Source organism: Ursus arctos, unplaced genomic scaffold (assembly GCF_023065955.2).
Source record: "Ursus arctos isolate Adak ecotype North America unplaced genomic scaffold, UrsArc2.0 scaffold_9, whole genome shotgun sequence".
NCBI lineage: Eukaryota > Metazoa > Chordata > Mammalia > Carnivora > Ursidae > Ursus > Ursus arctos.
The window spans coordinates 56,156,854-56,171,777 of NW_026623111.1; the positions used below are offsets into that span (position 1 = coordinate 56,156,854).

Consider the following 14,924-nt stretch of genomic DNA (forward strand, 5'->3'; position numbering starts at 1 on the left):
CTCAAGAATGTCTTCTAGAACATATGCTTCCATTTCAGCCGCTGTCTCCACCATGTTTTATCAAACTGCCATGTTTCTTACTGCACTATGATTAGATCATTGCCAGCAGGAACACTCCTCTGTGTCAGCAAGGGAACAGGAAATGGAATGTTCTATTACATGCCTAAAGCAGCTTAGCTGTTCACTAGCCAGGCATCTACCAAAAGAGCAGGGGGTGACTCACTGTGTATTTTTTAAAGATACAGAAGCTCTATTCCAAAGCAAACTTCTGTCAAGTAATTTCAACAAACAAAATAAATAAAGTCCCCTATTTTACCATACCAAATTTTAAAATCCTAAAATTTCAAAAAAAGAAATAATTATACATTTTTTTAAAAGCTATTTAAACACGTCTGGCTTCCTGGTTGAACAAAAGAGGTTGAAGTGTGTTACGTAGCAATTTATCCTTAGTAAAGCCTTGTAGTGAGATTAATGGCTGTATTAAATACGCAAAGAAGGAGGCAAGGTAACACCAAATTAGGAATTTGCTACATCAGGCAAATGCATTATGTAACATATACATTACAGGTGCTGACTTAAGGGTGTCAAAAATAATGTAGATTTTTTAAACAGCAAATTGGTATTCTAGAAACTAATCTGTTTGGAAATAACTAAGAGAATGAGATCAACATTCAACTGACTTACGAGTACTGAAGCAAGACCTAACACATCATGATAATATTCATTTTTTAAGAAAGTCTTTAATTGCATTTACTAACCAAAGAATGGCCCTCCCCCAATCTTAAATATTACAAGAGACTAAAATATTTCAGATAAATGAAATTCAGAAAACACCGTACCTGGATCATTAAACAGCAAACAGAGTTGGTGACTGACCACAGAGCCAGTTTATATTATATTCATTACTATAACTGATCCTCAATTTAGTAAAATTTGTTACCTTGTCAAATTTCTTCCTTATGTAATCTAGAATATGAAAAAATGCAATGGGAAAGGAACAATGTTTTATGCTTTGTGGCAGAAATAAAATAACTGCGCACATGTAGGAGTGCCACACAAACTAAAACTGAAGTGATTCCTCAATGAACTGAGTAACCAATCTAATTATAATTCTAAGGTGAACAGTTCTTCTAGTCTAAATTTTCCTAACTAAAGAAAATGAATTTTTAAAGGAAAGGAAAAATACAGGGGAAAAAATTAGAGGAGGGAGTTATTATTAACACATATGGCCAAATTTAAGCTGAGAAAAGTGAATGACATTGTCAGTAATGTCTCTTCAAAATGATGTCATGTTTCAGTGGAAAAGGATTTTGTAGTTCTCTTGGGCCTCAGGTTATTTACCTATAAAACGGTATAGCATTCATCCAACATGAATATCTTCTGTATATCAGAAACTATTCTAGGTACAGTCGGTAAGGCATAAAATTTCTTAATATATGAGTATTAAATGAGAAAAATTATCTACTATTTAATATCTGATATTTAGGGGGTGCCCTTAATGTGTCAGGAAAAATGAGGCTTTTTTGTTAATAAACATGTTATTTAACCCTTATAATAACACTGCCAAGTGACAGTAATTTAAAATAATATTAAGAATTACATCATGCTTACTATATGCCACATCCCATTTTAAGTGCTTTGTATGTATTAACTGATTTAATTCTCATAATAATACCAAAAGAAAGGTAGGAACTATTATCTCCATTCTACAGATACAGAAACTACAGCACAGAGGGGTTAAGAAATTTGCCCAACTTATTCCCAACTAAGCTAATTAAGTTGAGGAGCTAGGATTTAAACCCAGGCAGTTGGCTCCAGAGTCTGTCCTCTATCTAATATACTTCCTCCAGGTAATATTATCTTCATTTTACGAATAAGGAAATCAAGTCTCAGAGAGGGTGCACAGTTTTATAGCAGAGTTGGAATGCAAACTCAGAACAGTCTGACTCCAAAGGCTGTGTGGAATTAATGGAAAACAAATGATATTAAAAATGTTTTCCCCCAGGCCATATATAGTGCTTACACCTAAGTATGGGTATGCCTGGCATTTGTGAAGGCTTCTGAAACAAAATAATTTCCATTGTTAAGACCTAGCTTAAGAGAAACTAGCAAAATGGCTTTTACTATTTCCTTTCTTCCAGGTCAATTATTTCTATGCATCAAACTGCTTCACCCTTAGATTAAGAGAAGTCAATAACAAGGTTTTCTTTCTCAAACTTTCCTCCAACATAAGCAAGCAAAGATAGGTTTGATTTCAAAGAACTCTTATGTTAGGTCACTTTTATTTCCCACAAACCAAGAATAGGCTTTCCAACTTTATTTGCTAAGGAATCAGGCCACTTATGCCTCCAGTCAATTAAACCATTTACTCTCTCCTTCCCTTCTGTTCTAGGATTACAGGGTGCTTCTCTTATCTTTTTAGATAATTACTGTTAAGTTTTTATGAAAAAATATGTGATTACAGCTTTCCTTCAGGATTATGGATGTTTATACCCATCTATCATCTCTCTCTCTCTCTCTCCCACAGATCAGAAGCTTGATGAAAGCAGGCAACATTCTGTCATCAATATATACTCAGGGCCAGCATCGTCTCTGGCATAGAGCAGACACTTAAGCATTTGTTGACTGAACAACAAATGCCATGAATATAGGAATTGTGGGATATCCAGTAATGCATCCTAACTATTGCTACCACTAGGAAAAATTTCTGATGACAAAAACATTTGTTCTGTGACTAGGTCACTGAAATAAGATATCAAAAATACTCAAAACAATAAGCAGAATATATATTTCAGAATTTCTGTAATTTTTTATTAAACAAGCAAAACAATTATTATTTTTATTTTATTTTCTGGTCCTTTTTGTTAATATGATGACCTCTGCCACAGTATAAAATACTCTGGGCAAAGGGTGTGAAAGAGATTCATATGTATCAGCCTTAAAATCCTATTTACTAAAGTGAGCAGTTCAACCTCATCACCTAGGCAAAAAAAAAAAAAAAACCAAAACCTCTTCTCCCAATTGCCTAAACTGATTTCAATGGCACAAGGTCTTTCATTTTTTGCCAACAGAAAAAAGCATTAAAGTGCAAACAGTAATTAACATAGAACAGTTATGCAAACAAATGCAAACCAACATATGTAAATAACAAATCATAAAAGAAAATGCTTACTAAAAATAAGATTCAAACGTCCAAAGTGAAGAGAAAAGCCTCTCACAAAAAAGGGAGGAAAGGACAACAGAAGTTCAATAAATACGAATATTGGAAGAAGGAAATCTTTTAGCACTACAATTTTATTTAGGACCAGCGCTGGTTTCTTTGAATAAGGAACAAGAAAACCACACACACACACACACACACACACACACACACACAGTGTGTTGACGACAAGCAACATTATTTTGTATGACTTAACATTTTGTTTGATGTTTGTTCTCCCATATAAAACTCTTTTTAATCAAAAATTCCTTGTAAAGGGAGTATATTCGCATCAAATTTTGTTTCTTTTAAAAAGCCACATTTTCAAGCAAAAAAAGGACAGATACTGGTGGTAGGACAAATGTAACAATTTCACCCACCTACATAAAAGCAAACTACTAGAAAAATATATACAACTTCACCTCTCAAAATGTGTGAAATGTAATCTTACTTTGTAATACCTTTTTCTCTTTTCTATCTGTAAGTTACATTTTAGCAGAAATATGAAACCCAAGTGTGAAATAACCTGGACCAAGCATAAATGAGATATAGGTATTAAAGAATTAAACAGAATTTAAAAGACGAATAAAATCTGGTCAAATTTCTGAAAGCAACATTTTTAAAACAACATTCTCTCAGGGCACCTGGGTGGCTCAGTTGGTTAAGTGTCTGCCTTCAGCTCAGGTCATGATCCCAGGGTCCGGGATTCAAGTCCTGCATCAGGCTCCTTGCTCAGCAGGAAGCCTGCTTCTCCCTCTGTCTGCCGCTTCCCCTGCTTGTGCTCGCTCTCGCGGGCTCTCTCTCTCTTTGACAAATAAATAAATAAAATCTTGAAAAACACACACACACACACACACACAACACTATCTCCATGATTTTACCTTACATTTCTCCTGAACCAATCATGCCATAATAATAACTGAGGGTTCTAAATGTCTAATGTAGCACAGTGATATTCCTTTCATTACCACCATTGTTTACTTTCTTTTTTATTAACTATGGTGTTTAAAGTAATACATGTTCATAGAAAACATTCACGTATAAAAGAAAATAAAGAGAACAGTAAACCTACCTCTTAGCAACTCTTAAAAGGCACAATTAGTGTATTCTTCTAGAAATAATCTACATACATGATGTATATCTTAAGATTACTTTTTATACAAATGGAAGCATATTATGCATATTTTTCTACATCCCCATTTTTAAAATTTAATACTACATGATAACTGTTTCAGGTTAGCACATGCAAGTCTACTGCTTTGATTTTGACAGCTGCTAAAATTTTCACTGAAGAACTATGCTGTATTTAATCAGTTCCCTACTGATGGGTATTTGTGTTGTCTCTAATGTTTCATAATGCTGCGATGAGCATGCCCAAAGCAAGGGCACACATACTACACACGCCTAAATATAACTGTATGGTGCATTTCTGGATAGATATATCTATTTAAATTTTTATGCTACCATACTCTAAAGAAGTTGAATTTATATTTTGACAGTGAATGAGACTGTTTCCATAGAAATATTAAGTATTAATGATACAAATCTATTAAAAAACCCAGATCAGAAATCAGCATCAGTTTTTAAAACACGTATCTAGACTTATCCTTAGTTCCTCATCACCTCCACTTTTCAAGGAATCTCAAATTAAAGTTATACCTCTTCTAATTTCTGCCCCTTATCAAAATGATTCACATAAATTCATTCCCTGACAGATTAGGAACCTCAATTGCTATTTACCAAAAAAGAAAAGGAAGAAGAGAAGAGAAGAGAAGAGAAGAGAAGAGAAGAGAAGAGAAGAGAAAGAGGCAACAATGCAGATTCTATCTATATATATGTATTTGGAGAAGAGAAAAAAATGGGGAGGAAAATAACTTTTTAAAAATTTTTAAAAAGGGGCACCTGGGTGGCTCAGTCAATTAAGTGTCCAACTTGATCTCAGCTCAGGTCTTGATCTCAGGGTCATGAGTTCAAGCCCTGTGCTGGACTCCATACTGGGTGTGGAGCCTACTTAAAAATAAATGAATAAAATAAGAAACTAAAATTTAAAAAAAAGTTATATCTACTTCTGCTAAAATACAAATTCCATTCAGGTTTAATTGGTTCTTTAACTTAGGAGTAAACTGTGAAGTTTCTGCCAGAATTTAGTATTCCAAAGATACAGAATTCTTTGGGTATGTTCTCACTGAAGTAAAATAATTAAATATTGTTGGATATATTTGTTTCCCTTCCATATTTATTTCAAACTACTCATTTTTTAAGCATAAAATTCTAAAGTAATCCTTCCATCATTATAAAAAAAATCAAATACACAATAAGAAGACAGAGCCACACATAAGCAATTTTTATTAACATAAAGAGCACTGAACAGTTTCTATCTCATTTTCTCGACATACATTCCAGGGCCAAATCTGATAATAATATTTTAAAATAAGAATGATCAAACCTTCACTAGAACCTCCATATCAAATGTTAACAGTTGGACATGCTTCTGGGTATGTGCAGGAATACCTAAAAGGTTTAGGTAATGAAGGATTAAGTAAGGATATTTAAAATTGTAACCTCATAAATAAAATAATGCAAAGGCCATCTAGCAGTATATTCCAAACTGAGGCTAAAGGTATGAACTATTTTATAATAATTTATTTTATTGCATAAATAAAATTTTTCTCAAGGCTAATATTATAAAAAGCCCGAGCAAACCATTTTTTTTGAAAGATCATCATTAGCATTTTCTTCATGCATTTACACAAATATTTCTGTGCTTACTAGGTGACAGGCCTTATACTGCATAATGGATATAGATTGACAAAGTTAGTCAACCTCCAAGAGTCTATAATCTAGAAAAACTTGAACCTGTTTCTCCAAAAGTTTAAAGTCAAAATCCTCAATGATCTTTTTTTCCTCTTCTATGACTTATAGTCCCTTTCCCTTTTTCTTTAATCCAACTAATAAGCAAAACCTAAAACTCCACTTTGAATAGGACAGAAAATATCAATATATTTAAACAAAATATTTCATCCAGATGTGTCCTATGTACAGAATGGAATACAAGCACAGTCTTGTCCAAATATAAGTAACATAGCAAGCAAAGTAAGAAACAAAGCAACTTGTCCCTCTTTTCACATCTCCAGTAACAGTGTGCCTGTTGGACAGTTGCATTTGTTGTCTCTATACAGGATGGGTCACACCATGAATTCATTCTTTTTCTAGTATTTCACAATAGGTTCTATGTATACAAAATTAATAAAATATTTATTGTTTTTAGGTCACATTCACCCCCCCAATTTGTCTGTACTGTACATTTTCAAATAAAAATTTAAAAAGTACAATATAAAAGAAATTAGTTATTTCAATGTTGTTTATTTTTGTTTCAAATAGGCTAAATCTACTGATAGTACAGCACTCTCAGTTTGGTCAGCAACACATTAGCTGTCTTCTGCTCCAAAGCAACAAGTATCTCCAATAAAAAGAAATACACTACACACACAACCCCACCCCCACCCCCGCCACACACACACATACGCATTGCACAGGCAGAGTGGTAGAGAAAGAAGAGGGGCTGAGGATAAAAATACAAATTACAAAAAAAGACTTAAGTCGAAAACCAACTTTTTAGAGTCGCCAATTTCTACGACCCTTCTGAAGGACAACTGTCCTACTCTAGGAGACTGAAGAAACAGCTCCAGGTAACATGCTTAAGATAGTATCAAAGGCATGGAAAATAATTAGGGTGTAAAAACTATCCAAGTAACCTTGAAATTCTAATACCGTCACTGGCTCTCCTCCTTTGGTTCCTGGATGGTTTGGGGTCACTGGCAACAAGCTCCAATCAGTCTGGTCTCTCATAATGCCGGTAACCATTCAATTTCTAGCCTAATATATTCATGAAAAATCTCGAATGGTTTGTCAGCAAGCAATTACTGCAAATATCAATAGACTGACTACTCTTTCAGGTTCATAACTCCATCTCCTAAAGAAATGTATTACATTAAATTCTCTTTATCCACCTAAGGCTAGGCCAAAAATTACAGAAGAGTATAATTCTCTATTCCACTAACCTAATCCTGACCATAGATAAAATATCTTTAAGGCTCTTCACATAAAGAGAATCTCAGAGCACAACCGACTTTCCAAAGTTCCCAAAGTGGATCACAGACAGGATCCCAACACGGCCTTCATACACACACACACACACACACACACACACACACACACACACACTGATTTCATTCTATATAACCAAACTATCTCTTTGGTCCTTATGAAGCTATCTCAAACACAATTACCTGCTACTATTACCTTCAACGTCCCCCACATATTTCAGATATCCAGTTTTACTACCAAATCTCCAACAAAAAATAACACAATATAAGAAAACAGAAGGCAGTATCTACCAGTTTTTATGTCTGTAATGGATATTTCACTAGCATGCTTTATGAAATCAAATTTAACCCACATTCATATCTTTCGATACCTCTATCACCAATTTCTTATCAGAATCAAATATTTTTAGAAAGCCTATCAACTCCCGTACTCTTAAAGCACATATATGCCAATGTCTCTCAATGAAGTCAGTCAATACTGTTTAATTCAGTAGACACTGAATAACTAATATCTTACAGATTATTTAAAAGCATAACTTAACTGCCAAACATAACTTTATACTTAGTATGTTTTTGTATGCTTAAGGAAACCATTGCCCTCTTACACAAATTCCACAATTTCCAGTAAAACACTTAGTTTTTAAAGTATTTCTCACAATTATTTTAAGGGTATACATTTACATAACTTCATTTTTTTTTTAGCACTCCAACTTACTTAAAAAACTATGCAGAATTTAAGTGGATAATATACGTGGGTCTTAGAATCTTTTGCAGTTTACACTTTCAATACTTAAAGGTATATAATACCATAAAATTTTATATTCTTTAAAATCAAATCTGCAAAACACACAAGGAGAAATCTGCTTCCCATAAATCGTTTCTGAAGCAAGACTCATAAAACTAAGCTTCAAAAAACATTTTACCTTATACAGCATATACAGGATGCTAACCCACCTTACATTGAAATGGCATCAAAATAAAATTAATTCTAAAACAAAATTAATTCTTTCATTCAACAAATGTTGTCTGGCTAGGGACATAATATCACTGCCATCTCTAGAAGGATAAAAAAGGCCATTTCTATTGACATCTTCCTTCTTCCGATTCTTCCAGAAGACACATGCTGCCTTTAGTAGCTGTGGCTCTCCTTGATCACATGATTTCCTCCTTATCAACAAACCAGGCTTCTAATCCTGGTCTTCAATACATCAAAGAAAATGTCATCTTATAAAAAGTCATTGGCAGGAAGAAGGTCTCCAAATTTTCCCATATATCCAAATTTTTAACAACAAATATTTTTTTTTAGAAAGAATCATGGAGAGGATTCAGAAGTTGACATATAAAATCAAGAATATATGCCAGTCAAGAAATAATTATGCAATCTACATAAAAAAATAGCCACATTAGTATTCTATGCAACTTTCTAACGTCCTGGAATTAATCCCTATGCGTCTTCTATTTCTACCTCAGTTTCTAAAAACCACGTACCCCTGAAATGCCACTTTGTAAATAAAGGCATTATTATCTAACTAGGTAGATGCAACTTCTGTAATCTTTTTAATGTTATAAATGTGATGCATACAAGTGAGATTTTTTCAAAATTTAAAGGCCACAAAGGCATGAAATGAACATTTTTGTACCTGCCTGCATCAAATTGGCAATACATTGTTACACTGCTAATAGACTTCTAGTGTGGTTACCAGCTTAACTTTAATACTATTTTACTTCTGTTTCCTATTTCAGCATTTTTATATGTTATCTATTGACTGTCCACTGACAAAATAAGCACTGACCCTTCCTCTGTTGCCCTCAATCTCCTATTAATTTTATAGGTTATTTATTCTTTTTTATATTATAAAGTTTTATAATGCATTCTACTCCATAACCTTAATTAAACCTATTTATATATCTTCTAAGTGGATTCTAAAAATTAAAAATCAATTAAGTACAGTTAGAACATGCCGAGGTAAATACTAAACACCGAGGGAAATATAATTTTACATCATTTAGGTGTTACTGATTGAAAGAGAATTGTCCATGTATCCCAGTCAGATGACACTCCTGAATTTTCCTAGGTTTCTTCAGGACTTTTTGAAGGCCCAAGATTGCCACTGTAAGTACCAGTTTCCTCCCACCCACACTGCTCTACCACCATATCCTCTATCTTGGACTGTATTTTTCATTGTACTATGGTATCTCAAATATTTTCATACAAGGTGCATAGTTTCTCCAAGTATAAAAAGCGTTCTTGTCCTTCTATGATAAGTAGCATGGTTGAGTATAGAAAATTTAGGTCCAAATGTTTTTCCCCCAAATGTGAAGATACTGTTCGACAGTCTTCAAGCATTCATCGAGGTTGCTAGGAACCTAGTCATTTCATTTTCCATCTGTTATTCCATCTCTGTGGCAGTAATTGAGGATTTTCTTTTTATCCTTAGAGTTCTGAAATTTTACCAGATGTGTCTAGATGTAGATCTTTTTCCATTCATCCTGCTTGGTATTAGATGGGCTCTTTCAGTCTGAAATTCATTACCTTTCTTCCAGCTCATGAGATTTTCTTCAATTATTTCTTTCATAATTTTTTCCTTCCCACTGTTCTGTTCTCTGCTTCTCATATTTATGGATGTGAAAACTTTGTGATGTAAGATATTTTCCGGATCTCTTTAATTTTCTCTCAATTTTTCCAGATATTTTTCTTTTTGCTTTATATACACAGAGATTTCCTCCTCTTTAGCTCCAAACCAACAACTCAGTCTTGATTCATGCTAAATCGTTTTTTAGCCCACCCATTAAAATTTTTCTTTATAATTTTCAAAATCTTTTCTGGTTCTCTGCCCCTTTTTCAATGAAACTATGATTAATGATTACAACATGTTCTTAAATCTTAAATGAAATACCAATTACAGTTTTTCTTTGAAGTTTTCTTCTGAATTATATCTGACGTCAGTTGTTCTTTTATTCATCTTAATCCTCTTCCATCTTGATTCTCCTCAATTGTCTGATTATCCTTGTCTGTTTATATTGGCAAATGAAAAGATTACTTTAGAGAGTATTGGAAGCCAAAGTGGGCTTTCTCTGAGATTGTTCAAGTTTGTTTACCCAAGTGGCTTCTCTCTTAAAAGGCAGAGTAGTACTATACAAGCAGGCAGGGCATATTAATAAGGCATCCAAGCAAGGTACCTGTACAGGAAGTCAAGCTCGCTGGGAACGGTCAAAACTGTTTTCCTCTGGAGTAGCATGCTTCAGTGGCTCTGCTTCTCTCTTAGATTCCAACATCTCAGTAGGTGTCCTACTAAATTGTTGGTCTACTTTCCTAAGGGCACAGTCCTTAGATTTCAGGCCTGAGGGCAGGCATCACTGCCACCAGAGCTGTTTAGGGCTGGAGAAAGGGCGGGAAGGAGGTCCAACTAAACCATTTTGGAAAATAATTCTTTTAAAAATTCTTGATTATTACCCAATTACCCACTACTGTTCTTTGTTATTTGTTGACTCCAAGCTTGGAGCCTTTCCGAGGTTCCCCTAGGAAAACCTGAGCTTACCTCTGGTATCTTGGGTTCCATTTCTTCTGAGATTTTGCTGTCAATCCGATCCTGTGAACTTTCTATCTTCTTCAAAATTTCTGGTCCTCTGATGGTACCTGTAGTGGACTGTGAACTGTAATTTTACTGTTCAACATGCTCTCTCCCCTCCCCCTTTTCCTAGTAACATAACCCCTCTTGTCTGTGGGGAAAATAGTCCATGTGATTTAGGAGGTGATTTCTTCCCAACCACCACAGAGGTGGCCACATAACTTAGGTCTGGCTAGAATATTCCATCCCCCTTTCCTTTGGCAGCCATCATTGCCTGGCTGAAAATAAAGCTAAAACAGAAGAAAAGAGAGACTAAAATTGTTGAGAGAAACAGTACTGATGACATCATTCAAATCTGGATTTATCCACACCTAGGTTGGATCTTCTCCCTTCCTTCCCCACATACATGCAAATGTACATTAAAGTCACAGAACTAATGAGGTCCTCTTGCTCCTCTTTAAGGCAGTTTGACCAATATAATAACATCTCTTCCTGCTTTTCAGGACTGTCGTTTAATTCAATCCTTATACAGTATCAGTGGGACACTGGGAAAAAAAGGAAGTTAAAGGAATGTGCTCAATCCACCATATTTAAAAGAAAAGTTGGGACAATAACTATAAAATAAGCCTGAAGAAATAAAATCAATGCTTTATGGTTTGATGTTAAACATATAATAAGGAAATAAGCTGTAAACTTTATTAAGTACATGTTATCATTCCATAACACAACCATCATACCTCGAGGAGTAAAAAAGCAGACATAAAAACCAATTAATTCTCAAAGAGTTTTTTCTGAGTCAAGATTCCAGTGGTTTCAAAAGAAAAAGAGCAAAGGAGGAAAGGTGATAGTAATTTAAAATTTTCTAATCTATTACTGTAAAAAAAAAAATCTCTCTGAATGGTTATATAGTGGCAACCCCTGAAAGAAAAATTCTGTAGCTACTGGTGTGATTATTGGGGCAGAGGTAGGGAAATGTTGCTTATTTTCAATTTTAGAGGTGATAAAAAAGTACAGATGGTCACTGAACTCCTCAATGGATAATAAAAGATGAAATCTAGGACTCTTCACCTAAGATTCACAATTCATGGTTCAAAGACTTACGCCTTAGTAACGTCTCCTAAAACAATATGCAAAATGCTGTATCTATGTTTAAGCTCATTTTGGGGGAAAATAGGTCCACAGTTTTTATCAGAATCTAATAACTAAAATTCATGACCTAAAAAAGGTAAAGAAAACTGCTCCTGACTGAAAAAGAACAATGACAACTTCATTCAAGAATTTTATGTAATAATTAAATCCAGAAAAACATCTAATGAATACCTCCAACATGTAAAACAGTGTTTTAGATATATAGATTATATTTATTCTTTAAAAAAACTATTAGGAAGAAAATCATTAGCCCCAATATGAATGAAAATAATGAGGTTAAGCAGTAACTTTCCCAAAGTCACATAGTATTAAAGCAGGATTCAAAAGCAAGTTTCCCAACTTGATTTCAAACTCTTTCCATAAATGCTTTTTTCCAGGAGAAATATTCGTAAGAAAAGAAATGCAAAGGCAATGGGTTATTTCATAATGAAATGTAATTTTATGTCAGGTACAGAAATTGTTAAGTACTAACATGCCTGTGGTTTAATGAAAGTAGAATCTGACCCTTATTCCTAATTGGCTTTTGATTAAGATATTCAGGAAAACTTCTGTGTCTGGTAGTGAAGTCAGGAGGATCCTACTATTTGATTAAGATATATGAATCTTAACACTGAAGGCTGCCTAAGCCAATGAATGGGTTCTCTAGCCAAGCAAAGCTGCTCTTCTGGGTTCCATGGGATATACAACGAAGTTGCTTATGCATGGAGGACAAAAAGCTGAAATGCCAAACCCTTGTATTTTTTATATTTTGGCATAAAAGACAAGAGGATCTGCAGATAAGGCTAAAGTAAATAAGAACTTCCACATATGAAAAGACCTAGCACACACTAAGGCACATTCACAACTTAAAACATATTCTAGTACTTGGATGTGACCAAGAGAACTCAGGTACTGGAGTTTGGGTTGGAGCAGAAAACTGGGTCAAATGAGGGAGATGATCTTGGGCTGTGAGGTAAAGGTTACAGAGGAGGCAAAATAAGAAAAGAAATTAAGTACAAATGAAAAAACAATCCACAAAGCAAGTTAGAGAATGGGAATTATATAAACAGACCCATTCACCTTTGGTCTAGCACTTTCACCAGAGGAATATATCCTACCAAAATACAGGAACGTATACACAAAGATATGTATTATCAAGAAGAGTCCACTGCAGTATTATTTGTAATGACAGAACACTGAGTACAACCAAAACACTGGCTACAAACACTGTATAAAACCAGGGAAGCCATGATTCCTGACAAAAGAATACTCCCCAACCATTAAAGGAAACAAGAAACTATATATGTATTTATATGGAAAGAGTATGATAAACTATTAATTTAAAAAATATCAAAACATTTTTATAATGGCCACATTAGTACAAAACGAGAATTTTACATAAATATACATGTGGACAAATGTGTGAAAATGCGTAGAAAAAGCATGAAATTACATACACTTAAGATTTATACCTTAGGATGTAGAAGGGAGATTTTCAACTATTATACCTTATCTTCCTCTACTATTTCAATTTTTACAGTTTACATTTACTACATGACTTAATAAAAATAGAAAAAAAAATAATGCAATCTCCCTTAAGATTCCTCCCACACAAAAAAATTAGAAAGAAAAGAAAACAAAACAAAACATACTACATTAGTATCATGGCTGCATACTCTATCACAAGTTTGATTCAAAAGATGTGTCATCCCGCCAATGAAATTAAAATTTGTCTAGCTTGAGTCTTCAGCTCTTCCATTCTGTCATTTCTTGAAAAGCAACTACATTGGGTTTTAAATAATTCCTAGTTTACTTGAAATATACTTCAAAACATGAAACAAAACTAAAGAACACTGGAATGATAATACTAAAACACATTCATAGAATTTTAAAGTCCTGTCCTAAATGTGATGGAAATGTTTGAGTCCAAAGACAGCCTAGTTAAGACTAATGGCATCACAAATCAATAAGAAAACTATAGTTGCTGTCACTATTCTTGTCTTCTTCATAAAAGCACCTGTACTTCGTTAATAGATATCTGTAAGGGAGGGAAGAAAGGAAAGAAAGAAGCCAAGCCTGCTTAGAGCTTTAGAGTTAGGAGAAAAAAAGAAAAAAAAAAAAAAAAACTGTTTCAAAAGACCACTGACTACATTAAACAAAAAATATGGAAAATTACTTTGTTAACCATAAAACCCTGCAGATGTTAGCTATGTGTCAAAAAGCAGAGGAAGCTGTTTACTACAAACAACTAATTTTAGTACATGGGCCTTAAGGTTATACAAATGCAGCACACATAAAGATATATATAATGAGCAGATATAATCCAATCTACTGCTCTGTTGTCCGAATATATGAAATACAGGTAGTACTTCAAAGAGTGGGAAAGGATAGACTGAAATAGCCAAATCAACTCATTAACCATTTAGAAATATAAGACTAAGTTCCTATCTCCCTACATAAGCCAATTTAAATTTAAAAGACATGAATTCAGTGTAAAAAACAAGAGGTAGAACAGCCAAAGGTGGAAACAACCCAAATGTATACCGATGGATGAATAAACAAAATGTGGTATATACATACAAAGGATTATTCAGTCTTTATTAAAAAGGAAGGAAATGTCCCATATGCTACAACATGGATGAATCTTAGGGACATTATGCTAAGTGAAATAAGTCAATCACAAAAAAATGATTACTATATGATTCCATTTATATTAGTCATCTAAAGTAGTCAAATTCACAGAAACAGAAAGTAGAATGGTAGTTGCCAGGAGATGGATAAAGAGGTAAATGGGGAGTTGTTTAAGTTTCCGGGGAGTTTCAGTTTTGCAAGATGAAAAAATTCTAGAGATCTGTTGCACAACAATGTGAATATACTCAGCCCTACTGAACTGTACACTTAAATGGTAAAATGGTAATTTTT

General features: G+C 33.9%; 1 protein-coding gene across 9 annotated transcripts in view; it reads right to left on the reverse strand.

Moving 5' to 3' along the window:
* ANKRD17 (ankyrin repeat domain 17) overlaps window positions 1-14,924 on the reverse strand; it is a 154,606-nt gene that overhangs the window by 122,877 nt on the left and 16,805 nt on the right. For 4 of the 9 annotated variants that reach the window (XM_048211823.2, XM_048211827.2, XM_048211825.2 and 1 more), the window contains exon 1: window positions 1-14,924. This exon is cut by the window's right edge. The exons of 4 other annotated variants lie outside the window; for them this stretch is intronic. In XM_048211823.2, the coding sequence (XP_048067780.1) occupies window positions 1-54 (54 nt within the window). In that variant the 5' untranslated portion in view covers window positions 55-14,924. One more of the 9 variants, XM_057309678.1, reaches the window with a different exon arrangement.